Raw genomic sequence first — 17,510 nt, 5'->3', positions numbered from 1 at the left:
GTCCCTTTCTTTTTAGAATTCGATGTTCTTATGATTCAGATTTCAGCGAACATTTGATTTTACGAAGTGCAGGTGTATCTCAAACACACCCGCACCCTTGCCTCTCTCCAGGCTGTTTGGTCGGAACGAAACCTCGGAACGATTCGTTCCGACTCCAAATTCTCGTTCCGATTCCAAAAACTCGTTCCAAGGCTCACTGACTAGTCCTTCAAACGTACAGTCCGCCTATTGGGGAGCTTGGAGCGAGTTAAAAACTGTAGTAACGCCCTCCATTATATTTGGCTTCTTGGTTGGTTCCTTCTGACCTCAATAGCGGGTGAAGGAGGGAGAGGAGTTTAACCGCGATGAACCCAGCAGGAAACTTTCCTAAAAACGGGAAATTTTGGAGCCAAGGAAGGGAAAAGAGTGAAACGTCTAAAATGTGCAAGAAACGGTGGACTTAGATGTCTTGCATTAAATAATACTTATCTTTTATAAACACCTGAAATGTATTTTCTTTCAGTTCGAACTCAGTTGATCGCAGTTAATCGTGATTGAGTTAAAAAGTGTAACAACATTCAAGTAAAGCCGGAGCCTGTGGCTGAGTGGTTAGCACATCGCGCTGCGACGCCAAGGGTCCCGGGTTCGAATCCCGCTCGGACTTGGTTGTTTGTGAATGTCCATTCATCAATTTCCTCACTCATCCCCATCTTCGCAAATTAGCCAAGAGGCACAAAACGCGAAGTAAAATAAACTAAATCAATCAATCAACAATCAACATTCAAGTAAAAATATTAATTAACAATAACGACTCAAATAAAACAGATTTTGTCCAACATGAAGAAAATAAATTAAGTACATACTCAATGATTTATACACCTCTACATATCACGGCTATATTTTTTTCGCAACAGACCCCCTTTAAATTTATTCACAATCATCTAATTTGGTAGGCGACTCCCGTGGCGGAGGGGTTAGGACTTCGCGCTAACACTAGGGGGTCCCGGGTTCGAATCCATGGATGTTTGTGAGTGTCCATTCATCACTCATCTCCATCTTCGCAAATTAGCCAAAAGTGGCACAAAAAGCGAAGTAAAATAAAGCAAATCAATCAATCAGTCTGATTTGGTGTTAAATTTGCCTTTACATCATTTACACCCTCCTAGATTAGAAGTTCTGGATAAATCGTAAAAGTATGGATAATCTATTTTCTATTTTATTGTTGTATTTCTTGGTTGTGGAAGACCAGGAATTTTCAAGTCGAAAGGGAATTTTTTTGCTACACGGGAGGGAAATTTTTCTCCGAGCCAGGGAAGAATTTTGCAGAATTCACAATATCCCTGCTTTTTAGCCCAGACCACTCGGAATGGGCAAAATACAACTTTCCTCCTACCCCCCCCCCCTCTTCCCTCTCCTCGGAGTGCCTTTTCAATGCTGAGGCAGATGGCGGGAAAGTAAGGGAACAAAAGGACAAGAGAAGCCGCTTGTAGAAGTTTCTCGCATGTGTTGACAACGACGCAGGCGCAGTAGCTAAAAACAAAACCGGATTCGATTCCAGCTGACTTCCGGAATCGGAACGATTCGTTCACTTGCTGGTTTCGTTCCTTTGGAACGATTCGTTCCGGAACGACCCATCACTACTAACAGTTCGTGAATCGCGCCGCTGACGTCCGGAATCACTTTGCGATGTTTCTTCTTGTGTTAAGCATGCTATTTATTTATTAATTTTATTTTACTTTTCTTTCCAAATTAATGCCGTTTCGTGACTGCAAATCGCTCCACAAATATAACTGTTTCCATCAATTCACTTACCGCCTTTCTAGACAAACAAATCTACACAATATATTCCAAAAACTGCATTACTTACATAACAAAATTAGCACCTGGTTCGATCGCACTGCCATCTATGTCTGTCATCCGTCTGGGGAACTAGTTTCTTGGGTCGTTTTCCACATTGTACATAGCTAGCAGGGTTGCCAATCCAGTGCTTAAAAATATTACAGGTGAAACGAATACTTGCACTGTCATAAAAAAATCCGTTCTCTCTTGACAATAATAACCCATAGCGCAACAGCCCATGAAGGGCCAGGGCTTACCTACCGACTGCTGGTCTCCCTCCCACACTGTTCCTCCGTCACCTGTGGAAGCGTGGAGGTCTTGGACCAGTATTGGGGTGACGGGTGATCAGCCCGACGAACTCCCAGCCGTTGTTGTAGGTCTTCTTGACCGGGTTACGCTCACTCATTCGGAGCTTCCCAATTTCCTCACGATGGTGGGTTGCCACCGGTCCTATACGTAGGCCGAATAAATTCCGACCAGAGCCGGATTCGAACCTACGCCGTCCCGCAGCGAACGATCTCAAGACGAGTGAACGCCTTAACCCGCTCGACTACGGAGGAGGACTCTCTCTTGACAATATTGCACACAAAAATACATGGATTCAATTTTCGATCGCTATTTATTCTATTACTTCTACAATCAGACAAGAGCAGTTTATGATGATGTATTCTGCTAATGTTTGCTAGAAGTGATATAAAAAAATCCCTTGATTGTACCACATGATACCACAGACAAAATATAGGTAATACCATATGGTAGTACCTTTGTCAGCGAGTGTACACTCACATTCCATTTCACATAACATAACCCATAAAATAGATTTTATTTCCATATTTCTAGGTATATTGTCAACTTTGAACGTGCGCATATAAAGTAGTAACAGTAACATCATAACTATTCTATGGTAACATCACGTTAACATACAACCATGATACAACATAAGATAACCAATGCCATGTAGCTCAATGGATGAAGCAGACCATGATTAGGATTGCAATACTGTCGATTGCTAAAGAGGAGTTGTTCATGAGTTGTTGCTGTGCTCTGAGTCTTATGCATTAGTTCGTGCTTCGTAGTGTATACAATTCTCTCGCCATGTTCATTTTTCTGTACCCATCATTCATGGTGTGAGTGACGTGTCTTAGACCAGTTATGATAAGATGTGCAACTTGCACGATTAAGGCGTTCTTCTCGAGAAGTTGATAATTGAGCGTAAACGTAGCAAATAGGCGATTAACAGAACTTTAAGATGAAAGGCAAAATTCTCTGCTGGTCGCTGTTATTAAACGTATTAATATTGCACAGTGTCAGTGGGTTCTATTTACCTGGTTTGGCTCCAGTTAATTACTGTAAAGAAGAAGATAATGGATGCAAGGTATTTATTAAATGTTAAAAATAGTTCATGTATGCGTGCCGGACGTTAAATCATTCGGGAAATAAAAACAGAATGTTGAATAATTTCTTAATTGTGTCGGGACACTAGGTAATGTTATCAGTATTACATAACAATTGGCGTTAGTACTGTATTTTTAATGTTGCATTAACAAGTATATGATTGAAAGAGAGCAGCAAAGTTCCGTTATCGTAGGAATATTTATTGTAATTTGTATGTACAGAGGGATTAGTGTCATAGTGCAAAACTAGACCCCAACATATTTCTTTGTCGCACTTAACGGCTACACAAGAATATAATAATAAGTGACGTGGTGCCGACACACCCCGCCCTGTAAACGTGTTTTTGTAACAGTTGTACGTAAGAACAGAAACCTACGAATGAATGTGGCATGCATTTTACCCCAGCAATTAATACATAATCGTGCCAAATTCTGAACTAGACTTGATAATTGAGAATTGTGTAGAGTGCATTTGTCATGTACGTGGGTTTACTATATTTATTGCTGGACGGGACCTGCTTTCGCCTTATTTCATTGATACTGAAACTTTTTTCATGCAGATATATATTTACTCTGTAAGAAAATGGAATTTCAGGCTAGTAATTAGAAATATTTCCATTTTTTTAACACTAGGCCTATAGTAAAATTTAAATGGGAGTATTGCTCAGCAACGATAAATTGATGAAGAGTAGACTATTTAGTTAATAGTAATTACTTGCAAATGCTTATTCCCTTATTACATAATCAATGTTGCCACTCCCTCTCTTTTTATTCAACATCTCCTCCTAAATAATAACCTTGGTAAAAGTCTAGTATAGCACAAACATATTTCTTCACTTTTACAGGAGAAACCACTTACGGAAATTAGTTTCTGTAGTGTTCCTATTATAACCGTATGTTTTTTTCCTCAAAAATATCACTCCGACACGCAATTGCTGTTGCTTCGATTTTTTCCCCTGCATATGATGACGTAACCCCCTGTTAGTGCTTCCAACCATGATATGATTACTACGACCCGAAAATTTTTAACTATGCTTGCCTAACCTAACCGTACTGTGAATGGTTTGTGGGGCTATCCGTGAATGGTTTCTGGGACTATTGTGAATGGTTTGTGGTGCAATGCGATCACAAACCACAAGTTCAAAACCGGAAAAAAATATCAAGTTAGTAACACGGAAATAGATATATTTCTGTTAACAAGGTTGGAAACAATGCATACCCACTCCAAATCGACAAATCGCAAGCGCGACGCATGATGATCTCACAAGGTTTACGTGCCGTATGAAGCGAAAAAATGAAGGAGAAATTACTCGTTAATTTGAAAAATGGAAATTATTTTCGTGAAAAAACAACATAATGACACCTTAAAAAATGTTCCGTAAATCATAATAGGTAAGTACGAATGTTAAACATCATGCAAGAAACGAGTTAAAGGTGTTTGTGCTATACTAGACATTTAATATGGTACTACTTTACTATACATGAGACACCTATTAATGATTTATTTCACAATTTTTTACATTGCTAACGTACTATTCTGCATTGCGGAACATTTCTTTAGGTGAAATTATGAATGTCTATTTCTTACATTAACGAGTAGTAAGGGTAACACTTTACTATACCAGAGACGGATTTCTTCAAATTTACAGGAGAAAGTACTTACGCAAATCATTTTCTGTAGCATTGTTGTTGTTCGGGAATGTAGTTTTGATCCATTTTAATGCGAATGCATGTGGTTTTCTACGAAAATCTATTTCCGCCGCGCTATTGCTGCTGCCGCCGTTTGCTTTCTGCACGTCATCGAGAAAAATTGATGTTGTCCGTAAATGCTAAATTGAACGAAAGGAGTGCTAATGGAACCTAACCTAACAGGCCTAATTTAACATAGTACGCATACCTCATCCCCATTATGGTTCGCGGGGCTATCATGATTTTTTGGGCGAAGCTCAATGTTTTTTGGGGCTACCCGTGGATGGTTTGTGGGGCTAACGTCAATGGTTTAATAATTACTCTTTGTCAAAAATTCAACTTTTATTGGTTAAAAAATTTCGAGAAAAGTTTTTAATTTTTTTAAAAATTTAGGTATTTTTCGTTAGAAATTCATTATTTCACCTAAAGAAATGTTCCGCAATGCAGAATAATACGTTAGCAATGTAAAAAATTGCGAAATAAATCATTGAGAGGTGTCTCCGGTATAGTAAAGTAGTACCAAAAATAATTAAAAACATTTAACGAAATTTTTTCACCCCAAAAAAATTGAATTTTTGACAGAGTAATTGTTAAACCATTGACGTTAGCCCCACAAACCATCCATGGGTAGCCCCAAAAACCATTGATGTTAGCCCAAAAATTCACTATAGCCCCACGAACCATCACGGGGATGAGGTATGGCTACTAGGTTAGGTCAGGCCTGTTAGGTTAGGTTCCATTAGCACTCCTTTCGTTCAATTTAGTATATACGGACAAAATCAGTTTTTCTCAATGAAAGAAAATACACTGAATTCTTTTAATTTTAACCTTCCACGTCCTGCATTCCACTTCTTTCTTGAATATTCCGTGTTGAATTACAAATTCCACGGCATCTTCCACACCCGGCAACAACTTCGCATCCTCGACAAGTCATCTTGTAGCGATAACACGGCATGGTTTGAAACACTGACTACGGGGTTTACGCATTGTGCTCGCATGCAGAAAGCAAATGGCGGCAGCAGCAATAGCACGTCGGAAATAGATTTTCGTAGAAAAATACATGCATTAAAATGGATCAAAACTACATTCCCGAACATCATCAACGCTACAGAAAATGATTTGCGTAAGTACTTTCTCCTGTAAATTTGAAGAAATCCGTCTCCGGTATAGTAGTGTTACCTTTAATATAAACTTTATATAGGCCTAACTGTTGTGGTGTACTCCCATCAAAATAGCTTGCTGAATTCAATCATGAATGAGATATTCTGAACATGTGGATATGCTCTATATTTATGTATTTAATGGAATGCCTTTGGCTACTTTCACCAGGAGGTGGGAACAGCGTATGGGGCTGGTGAAAATAGCAGAAAGAGATAAAGGACAGAAAATACATGATCAGGTGTTGGAGGTTTTTACGAAAGTAATGCTACCCTATACAATAATACCCCTTCATACGTATGTCACGTGACACATTAACATCAGCAGTCCATATTAGAACACCTTGAGGTTTCCAAGTAGTGTCCAGTACTACTTGTCATGCCCATGAAAATAAATGTACGCCAACAAAACTTGATGCACGCCAACAACTTAAATACACACGCACATGTATAACAGACAAGGTAAGATCGTAGTGCATGTGAATGTGCAATTTAAAACCCGGTGAAGAAAGCTCAAAATCTACTTTCACTACGTAATATTCTGGACCATGTGAGGTGCAAAGGGGTATTTGTGGCAGAAGTTATTTTTCTTTAATTGCAATTTCATCATGCTACATGCATTTTTTACATGGTTCGATTTCTAATTATGTCTGTTCACACATACTTTAGTCTTTTAGTGATTCCTTATTGCACTTTTTCTGGAGAATGATTTTTCCCTTTTTTACACTCTTATATAATTCTTTGTTTGCGAGTAGCTGTTTGTTAACTTGTCATCTTTGATACAGACTGCTGCTGCCATCTACTCCATATGGATAGGGTGCAAAGGGGTATTTCGTCCCTAAATCCTTTCATTGGTAGTCAAGTCATAATGCCTCTAAATACTGATCACGTAATGTAGTCTCGAGCACAAATCCCCCTTTGAGTCTTGCATGAAGGTGCCAAGAGTCAACCGAAAACCAAGAATGCATGTTCACGGAGCTACATTTCAAATTATAATTTATCTGGTATTAATACAGGAGACCAAGTCGAAAAACTTGGGAATGCGGGAAATTACATAACATTCTGCTGTGTTGAGACCATCAAGCTTAATGTGGGAGAATATTTCCCATAGGTGTGGATGTTAGGGGTGGGGGCCAGTTGCCCCTCCTAATGTTCTCACTTAGAATTTTTCTGAAAAGAAATCTTATTGCCATTATTAAACAATATTATTTTCTTTAATAAATATAGTATTTTCAAACCAATGAAAATTCCAAACTACAGTGGGTTTATTTCCTATATAATTTGGCTATCTCACTTTGATCTCCAGTAAATTATGTATTATTAAGACTTGCACATTTTATTTATTAGCCTAGTTGTGTTACACCTATGTGGTTGCCGAATAAATTCGTCACACATTGGAAATGAATAAATTATGTGTAATTGTTTTGAATCTGCTGGACGAAATCATGTTTATATGTAAATTAGTGTGAAGCACAGGGAAGGAAAATAATGGGGGATCGGAACAGAGAACCTTTGTGCCATGGAAGCGGGAATTCTTCAAATGGTAACAGTTCCATCTCCGCAAAACTTATTTCTTCAATTTTACAGAAGAAACTACTTACGGAAATGAGTTTCTGTTGCATTTTCAAAGTTCATGAAGGTATTTTCTTTCATCGTTGAATCTATTCAACCGGAAATTCATGTATTTTTGAAGAGAAATATATCTCAGACGCACAATTGCTGTTGTTTCGTACGTTTCATGATGTAACCCCCTGCCAGTGTTTGCAACCACGCCGTTGTTTTCCAAGAAGTGAAGGTTATTATTAAAAAAAAAAAAAAAAAAAAACTGTATCCCACTGTTTTGTGAACAAAATTTTAACTATGATTGTCTAACCAAACCTAACCTTGCCAGAAATGGTTCATGGGGCTATCCGTAAATGGTTTTCGTAGATATCCGTCAAGGGTTTGTGGGGCTATGCACGACGTGACTCAAGCTGTGCTCACCATATTGTGTGTTACAGAACCGAAAAAAGGAAGAACAATAATTACTGTTAATGTGAAAAATTGAAATTATTTTCGTGAAAAAAACAGAATGCCACCTTAAACAATGTCTCGCAATGCAGATTAGGTAAGTAGGCATATTAATGACGAAAGAGGTGTTTTGCGGAGATGGAAAAGGTAATCTTCAAATAGACTGATGTTAGGTGGGTCTGGACACACACTATATATGCCTGGGTAGGCCCAGCCCAGTTTTCCCCATGCGATTTTTTCCAGAAAAACCCACCTTGAAAGAACCCAATCAAAAAGGTTTTTTTTATTTCTTCAGAAAATGTTGTAAATTATTGCTTTAAATACTTGTGAGATTCTATGATTGTCAAAATTTTTTGAAATACTTGCAAAGAAAAGGCTTAGCTGAGCTTATAATACTAAAAATAATGAATGTAGTACAAGTCATAGTGGGTTTTTCAGGCTATTTTCCTTAAATCATGCTAAAAATGGACTTTTTAACAGAAATGAAAAGAATATATAGCCTATCCAAGAAACAAAAAGGAAGAAGTATCAGACATTTTTAGATAAAACGTTTGCATTGATTGATACAGCATAGCTGAACAAAGCTTATAATTTTGAAATGTGGTATCATTTATCAGTCACTTCCTTATGTGGGGGGAAACCATAGTGGCACATGATAGTTTCAACTTTGATGATCAATTGATACAAAAATTTTTTTGCATGTTGAAGCATTACAAGGGAGAATTGAGTACACTTTATTAAAATGTCTGTAATTATGGTATAATTAAATCAGTTGCTTGCCTATTGGATATAATGCTATTTGTGTCTGGTTAGGAGTTCTAAGTTGTGCACCTTCATGATCTTCCACGAGTTCAGTTTTTTATTTTTATTATTATTATTATTTTTATTACCTTCCTTAAAGTAATGAGTACTATTTGGATTTTGAAAAACGTTATATATGTTGGAGAAAACAACTTAACAAGTACCTTACGTAAGTATGCACGCTTCCCGTGGACAGTGTATTGACAATCGACTGTAAGTATCGTAGATTAGTGGGCATTAATGTAGAAGTCAGTCTGTACCTTAGTAGAATGCATTTAAGGACTTTATGTTAATGCTAAGAGAACCAAACCTGTCCTGCGTAACCTAGCCACGAATGCATATATTGAACATAATCTTAAGTAATCACTATAACTACACAGTATGTGTAAAAAGAAGTAAATCGAAATAGAACCATGTTAAAATTGCATTCATAGCCTGATGAAATAGCAATAAAACAAAAGGAACTTGGGCCAATATCATTCCTGGACTTAACTTCAAGTTGCAGTGCCACACCACCTTACTTCATCCAGAAGTTAGAGACAGAGTGCCACACTACACCTGATGTAAAGGCAGATTCTTTTTAATTGGAAGTTTTTTTCCTTTGTTCATATCATTATTCCCCAATGGTCACTCTTCCATGTCAGGTTGGTAACTTGCCAGCAAGTGAACCTATTTTATTTATCCTATTACATTCCAGCATATTTTTTTTTTTTACCTTTGCATTCTCCTGATGAAACCACATGGTATGGTGAAGCTTAGAGATAAAAATACAGGTATGTGCCAAAATTCAATTTACTATGTGAACATGGCATATGGAGTAAGTTATACTTTTCATTAATTTTTAAAGATGTACGTGATAAAAAATATATTATTTTTGTAAAACTAGTTGCATAATTTGTTACTTTTATTGTAATTATTCAGTTTTGAATTGCAAGGAGAGGGGACACAAAAATGTTTTTGTCTAGAGCACCAGTGTCCTTTAGCCAAGCACTGTATGCACATTTGTATCTCAATCATATTAATTGGTCATGGACTCTTCAAGATGATGAACTGGGATAGAATGAAGTGAAACAATGAGTTGTAGCAAAATCTAACATTTAAAATAAATATATATATATTGTGTACTGTGGTGTTTATTCAAGAACTTAGCCTAGAAATCAAGTGAATCACAAAAATGGCTTTCTTTGATTTTGTAAGTACGAAGGGGTATCGTAAAGTTTTGACAATCACCCTGTCCTAAACGAGCTAGAATTGGTGTTTTATATTGAGGGACTTAGGACATCTCTACATAGTAACCATCCATAGCCACACATTTCTCCCATCGTTTCTTGACCTTCCGAAGGTCCTCGTTGTAGAACTCCCTGGATTGTGACGGAAACCATTGCTCAACCTCCATAATGACGTCATCTGTGGTGTCAAATCGCCGACCCCACAACGGTTTTACATTTCAGGGAATAAGAAAAAGTCACTTGGTGCGAGATCGGGAGAATAGGGTGGATGCGGCAAGATTTCATAGCCACATTGCCTTTCCTTCTCGATCGCAATTTGCGAAGAGTGAGAGGGTGCATTATCGGCCAGGAGACGAACGCCTTTCGTGAGCATGCCGCGCCGTTTTTCTTTCAGAGCACCTCGCAACTTGTCCAGAAGTGTGCAGTAGTAGTCGCCAGTGATGGTCTGACCCTTCGGAAGGTAGTCTGTGAATACGGCCCTGCAACAATCCCAGAAAACTGAGAGTATGACCGTCCCTGCCGACTTCTGCACCTTTGCCTTCTTGGGTGGGAGGAATGGGAGTGATTCCAATCCTTGCTCATGGTTTTGGTTTCTGGATCTTACTGGTAGACCCAACATTCGCCCATGGTTACCAGACGACCAAAGAAATCATCTTCATCCTGCTCCAAAAGGTCAACATCCGTCTCGAAACTTCGCACCGTGTGTGTTTTAAAAATAAGTCGGCAAGCGTGGAACCCAGCGTGCAGACACCTTTGTCATGTGCAATTCTTCGTGAATTATTTTTGACACTACCATAACTAAGCCCCGTTTCATTCATTATTGTTTGAATGGTTGCATGTTGAATTTCCAGGATGAGACACTCCACTTCCTTCACATTGACAGCCTCGTCTGTGCATGACGGTCTCCCACTTCTTGACTCGTCTGTCAGTGACATGTGGCCAGTTTGGAAATTTCTTTTCCACCTCGCAGTAGTCTCATATGATGGACAATCATCACCATAGACAGCTTTCATTTCATCATGGATCTGCCGGGCATTATCCCCCTTCAAATGCAGGAACTTTATCACACTTCGGGCTTCAATGTTATCCATCTCACACTTTCCTCTTAACTCATGCGATTTCTGAAGAATCAAAAAAACACAATCACTTGGTTTTTGCACCATTAGCTGCATAGGGTTTAATACGTTTACTGACAAAAATTCACGTTTATAGCTAAAAGACTTCATGGTGATTGTCAAAACTTTACGATAACCCCTCGTATTACATAACATATTATGTGTCTGTACACCATTGTGTTCACTGGGTTTCTTCCAGAAAGCTATTATTTTGGAAATTATAAGCAAATTTCTGAGATCATGTAGAAATTTTGATCTTTTATGCAGCCATTGCCAATGTTATCAGGTTTTCATTAATCGTTAATCAGGATGTTGCATTTTGAATTTCAAATATAATTTTCACATAATTTCATTCATTATTCCTGCTTTTTAAAGCTTCTATTAACCGAAAAATATATTTTTTTTAAAGAAGCATTTAGTATACTTACTTCCAATAGTTTCTCAGCATAGAAATTTCTTACTACTGATTATTTATAGAGGCACTGAACCCAACTGCCTAATAATAACCAGTTCGAAATAAATTTCTCTTACGAGGTAATCTTCATGTGATTCAAATCGTGAGATGGTGAACATCTTGTTAGCTATAAGAAATAAAAGAAGTTGGAAAAATGTGGAGGAGAGGAATTTTTTAAACATTTTTGGAATCAAGTTTCCTATCACCATGAGTGTACTGTTGATTATCTTACATTGCTTCTTGGAAAGCTCTGAAGCTAGTAAAGATGATGTGTCATTCTGTCTTCATGTCACACATGTGTTCCATTCGGTTATCAGTCATGCACATATGTTGGTAAATCTGTGTATTGATCTTGACAGTCTCTTCAAAGATAGAGGAACAGATCCGTGTTTGGATTTTGTGCCAAATTTAATAATACAAATCATTCTAGTATCATTAATGTTACTTGCTAAACACCAATAGGCAAAACTTGAGCAGGATAATTTAATCATTTTTTTTGGTTCCATGGTTTAAAGCCAACTTGTGTGGTGGGGCTTGATATGGCATCAAGTTTCTTGGGTTCAAACTTTTCGTATGGCGTGGGCATATGTTTGTCAGATTGCCTTATTTCATCAGTTCATCATTCACCACTTGCAATTACCATAGATGGGTAGAACAAAGACGTAAAATAACCAAAATGTAAACTGTAAGTTTGTGGCCGCGGTGGCTCAGTCGGTAACGGATCTGACTACCATGCTAAAGGTCCCGGGTTCGATCCCCGGCCGGTTCAAATCCGGGAACTTTTGTAACGATGGAAGCGGCCCCGGTGCCCACCCAGCGTCGAATAACATGGATACCTGGGGGAAACCCTGGGGGGTAAAGGCGGTCAGGGGCGTGATGCTGATCACATCACCCACACTCACTACCGGATCAAGAAAGTGTGGGGCGTTACCCCCACACCCCCTATACGCCTTCATGGCGTGGTGCTATGCACAGGGGAGCACTTTACACACTTTACTTAAACTGTAAGTTTGGAACATGTAAAAATCCCATACATTAAAGTAAAGTAAAGTGCTCCCATGTGCTATGTACTGCCATGAAGGTGTATAGGGGTGTGGGGTTAGGTACAATACATTCTTGATCATGGCCGAAGGTGGGGGTGATGTGATTAAAACCACCCCCCTGGCCACCTGTATCCCCCGGAGTTTCCTCCAGGTACCCACTGGGTGGGCACCAGAGCAGCTTGAACAGGTGGGAAAATTCCCAGTTTTCCCCCGCCGGGAATCGAGACACTAAGGAGGAACACAAATGAAGAGTCTTTGATCCTAAAAGAGATGAAGAAGCAAAGCACGGAATGCTTCTTAATGGTGAATAATCCTTAATCATTTGCTAAAGGGTGTTTGGAAAGTCCACATGGTGTTGAACTGTGCTGTATTAGTGTAATTATGTGGCTTGTCCCATGCAAACTGTTGATTAGCATGTCAACATATCATCATTGTCTGCTAGCAGTTCTTAAAATTTTTTTTATCACAATTTTTTTTAAATGATAAATAATCATAAGGTGTGTGTCGCCAACAGTATTCTGTTCCTGCGTGCAAATCTAAGTTTTTAATTTCTTTTTCAGTCTGAGGTGCCTCTATTCGTGAATCGGCTGAATACTGAAGAATCGGTGATACCATACGAATATAGCTTGTGAGTATTTAAAACCATCTTTTTATATATATATATATATATATATATATATATATACTAACCATGCAGGTGAATTTCTTTTGATGTGAGCTGATGTAAACTTTCAAAATAAAACTGTTAGAAATTAAATGACACAAATTATAAGGCATCATAGAAGGTGTGATAGAAACCCAGCAAATTCACCATTATAGTGAAATTTGGTGAATGTTTGGTTGTCTTATGTCTGAAAGTATTTTTGGAAGTTGAAACTAGATCGATATTTTTGCATCATTTAGCAACCAAATATATAACATTTAGGCATCTAAGATGGCAATTTAGTGCCCAAATACAATTCAGTAGTAGGATGCCAAAACTCATGTACACTTCGCAACATCTTATTTCACCGCCCTGAAAAATTTTAAAGTCCAGAATTCGTAAATTTGGCAGCATAGCGCTTCAGAGCCAACTAAGAGTAGCCACCTTTGCAACATTTCTTCTTCCTAAATGAAAACGCTCTTGTGATTTTTTTCATTCTTTCACATTCCATAAAGTAAAGATACCCTAAAGCAGTAATAAAATATATGAGTAGACAAAAACTGTTAAGTGGAAATACGAATGTTGAAAATATTTCAAGATTTTTCGTTCTGAATTTGAAAATAGGGAAATTTATGTGCATTGTGAAACACTGAACAGGTTCTCATCCACCTGGAAAGAATTGCGGTCACATTTGAGTGCAAGAAGGCAAATTTATGATGATTTTATGCAAAATGTTTAGTAAAGATACCTTTCACAACACCACATGATTCTGCAAAGTGTGTCTTTTCCTTGGTTCTTGGCGAAAAATAGTTCGAAACTCCGGCACAATGTTGCTTCAACTGAGATTAACGTGCTTTACAGTACTTTCTGTTAGCAATCTCCTGGAGTAGTTGGTTAGATGACAGCACTTTTGTTTTTTTTACTGTTTTCGTCAAGATTGAAACATCGTAGGTTCAAATCCCACCCTTTCCTTACTATTTTTTCCTTTTTATTTACAGAGTACGAAGTGTTCTAATAACGTAATATAATATTATATGATATTACTGCAAATATTTATGCGATGCATGCTCAGTGGCGGCGATTGGGTTTCAATACTGATGGGGCAAGGTGGGGGAGGGGGGGGAACAAGGACAGTTCCTTTCCCTTGGTAGATAATGTTTAGCATAGTGCTGGGTCATCTGCCCCTCCACACTCCATAATCGTCGCCACTGTGCATGCCTCAAGTAATGCTTCTACTAATGTTTTTAATCAGTGATTGGCAGGATTTTAGGAAATACTTTTCCTTTCATTCAGCTGTTATAAATTAACACATATTAAGAACTTACATGTCAACTTTCTCCATCCGGAAATGCTGGACATAAATCGCATAAATATCAACGGAAATATCCAAGAAACGTAGATAAGCATTCTCGTCCAAAGCCGTTTACTTCCCAAAAAAGATTTTGCAAAGAAGTAGGTTTGAACCCATGACCTTCCATTCCATAAGCAAACGATCCCAAAAAAGGCTGAAAAATGCAAAAACAAAATGTAAAATAATAAGTGTTTTCCGGCTATAACTGAAGGGAAACTGACTTGATATCAGGTTTAACATTGTTTTTAAGGGTTAAAAAAAAAGTTGATTTTTTCATCAACTTCCGGACCCTAATTAGTAATTATGACCATTGAAAACGTTGGAGGTAGCTTACTTAAAATTCTCTTTCTGAGTTATCGCATCATCCCATATCTCCACTTTATAATACAGAAAAAAATCAAGTTCATATTTCGAAAATGATTTGGAGTTTTCCACCACGAAAATATGTTTTTCATAGTTTGAAGTTCGTTATCATTATCTTTCACGGTTTCCATTGTTTTAATTTCAAACATTTTTTATATTTCATACGTTGAATATCCATTTCCTCTCCCTTTTCATACAGTCTTTGGAAAAAAAACTGAAGTTTCTTTTCAAACGGGGTCTGGTTCAAATGACTCCTTTTTGCTCTCCTGTTCCTACTTTAAACAAACAAGAACATATTTCGTAACTAAACGATTGCTTGTTCAAAACACGGAATTTTTAAACAATTTACAAAATATGACAAAACGCCAATAACTAGACATGTTCATCATTTTTCCCTTTCATCGTTTCTCGATTTTACCTGAATTCGTTTCCTCATGAAAATTGCCATGAGGAAATTATACAGGGAGGTTATTTCAGTCATTCACCGCCAGCGTGTCGGCCGTTCGGCGGGCTCTTCATGCAACAGGTCCCGGCAAATTGCGTTCAGGAACTCCGTAACAGAAACCGCTTGTTTTGTAATGTTTCCACTTTTCACAATTACAGTTACAATTACAATTGAAATAAGCACGTACCTTGTCGCAAGGATGCTGGAAAAGGTGTCCTCCCAAATACAAATATTTCTGGCACCTTATTTCTGACAGAAAATCTTAGATTAGACATCGCTACTTTATCGTCAGTTGTCAGAAAGGGAAGACAGCATCCCGGCGCATAAAGCAAACCGAAAGCGTAAAATGATATTTAAAAGTAATAATAATGATGATCACTAACCTCCTGTGTTATAAGAGATGTTGAAAATGACTTCCTTCAACAGCAATACAACACGTTTCTTAGGTTCAAGAGATCCTGTCTATCGTAATTCCCTGACCACTTTTCTGCAAGAATTCGTTTTCACGTAATTATCGTACATAAAAACTCTATGTTCAAGACTATATTTGTTTAACGACATAAGTAATGAATGAATAACAATTAACACACAATAAAGCACTGGCCACGAGTAAGCACATTACAATAACACAGTATAAGCAACACGCGTACTGATAAATGAACAGAAGTGAACATGAATGTACACTGACGTCTGGTAGCCGACAGTGTTGCTAACCATTTTTCGGCAATGTCCCTACAGACGTAGTCAAAATGTCCCTACAACTGACCAAATGTCCCTACGCCAAGTAAAGTGACAAAAAAAAACACCTCATGAGCATGCAAACAGAAGATAAAATATACACATTTACTTACCAAATCTTTCTGCTCGGTGCTTCCACAATTAATGAAGGTGCGAATTTACAATACAGGACCTCTCCCTGATTTTTTGTAATATTTCGCATACTCACTAATTGAGGCCTCCTAATCACGAATTTGAAGTTAAAATTTGGGGGGTCACGTGTAGAAATTGCAAAATAAGTGACATTGAGTGGTCCGCGATCGGCACGATTGCTTATTATTTACCGGAAGATTTTGTGTTTCCAATACTTAAAAAACGAAATATACATTCCTGATATTACTACGACCCCAAATTTTAACTATGTTTGCCTATCCTAACCTAACCTAACCGTACCTGAATGGTTCGTGGGGCTATCCGTCAATGGTTTGTTGGGCTACCCGTGCATGTTTTTTTCGAGCCCAAATTTTAACTATGTTTGCCTTGCATAACCTAACTTAACCTAACCTTACCGAGAATGGTCAGTGGGGCTATTCCTGAATGGTTTTGGGTTAATTGTGATTACGAACCGATAAAAAATATTATTTTCGTAGCACTTTAACGGCAAACGTTCATCATCGAAGATGCCATTTTCGTATCCTGCAATTTTATGATTGATGTACTGTTGCCAAATTTACCTGTAATCAAATCAGTTCTTCTACATCGTGATTGTCGCTGTCACATGTAAGCACGTTCTTTGGGCAATATACTGAAATCCATAATTTTATTAATTAGCCCACAGCCATCCTCCTGCACACTCCACCTAACAATCTGTACAACATTAACAACTTTTTTACTGTTCTCTTCCGCCATTCTTACACGATCCATGCTCTCCAAGTATGAAATCAACAGTGTGGCAACGCTGTAGACAGCCTAACTAATTGTAATTTGTTCATATCAACAAATATGGCTACCATACTTGTATACGGAGAATCATTGCGAGAATTGAAAAGCTTATTTTACAACTTCTACACGTTAATGAACATTTTTTCCCCCTCACCCCAACATGTTAACTTGAGATAAATCATCACGAATAATTATTTCGTGAGTATAAGACGTAGCATAGAAATTACAGAAGGGTCCGGTATTGTAAATTCTTGCCTTAATGAATAATAGGGGTGTGCGGGACAGAATTTTTTGGGTCGGGACGGGATCGGGACGGTAATTTTTTTAAATCCCGACATT

At 37.9% G+C, this 17,510-nt stretch overlaps 1 protein-coding gene across 1 annotated transcript in view; it reads left to right on the top strand.

Annotated features, from left to right (window-relative positions):
* Window positions 1-2,832: 2,832 nt before the first annotated feature.
* TM9SF2 (transmembrane 9 superfamily protein member 2) overlaps window positions 2,833-17,510 on the top strand; it is a 69,597-nt gene continuing 54,919 nt past the window's right edge. The window contains exons 1-2 of the mRNA XM_083122682.1: window positions 2,833-3,193; window positions 13,271-13,338. Of these exons, the coding sequence (XP_082978808.1) occupies window positions 3,068-3,193; window positions 13,271-13,338 (194 nt within the window). The 5' untranslated portion in view covers window positions 2,833-3,067. The remainder of the gene's footprint in view (window positions 3,194-13,270; window positions 13,339-17,510) is intronic.

The sequence above is a fragment of the Lepisma saccharinum genome, chromosome 5 (assembly GCF_977018435.1).
Source record: "Lepisma saccharinum chromosome 5, izLepSacc3.1, whole genome shotgun sequence".
Lineage (NCBI taxonomy): Eukaryota > Metazoa > Arthropoda > Insecta > Zygentoma > Lepismatidae > Lepisma > Lepisma saccharinum.
Note: the sequence above shows the minus strand (reverse complement) of the source record. Positions and strands in the feature narration are given on the sequence as shown.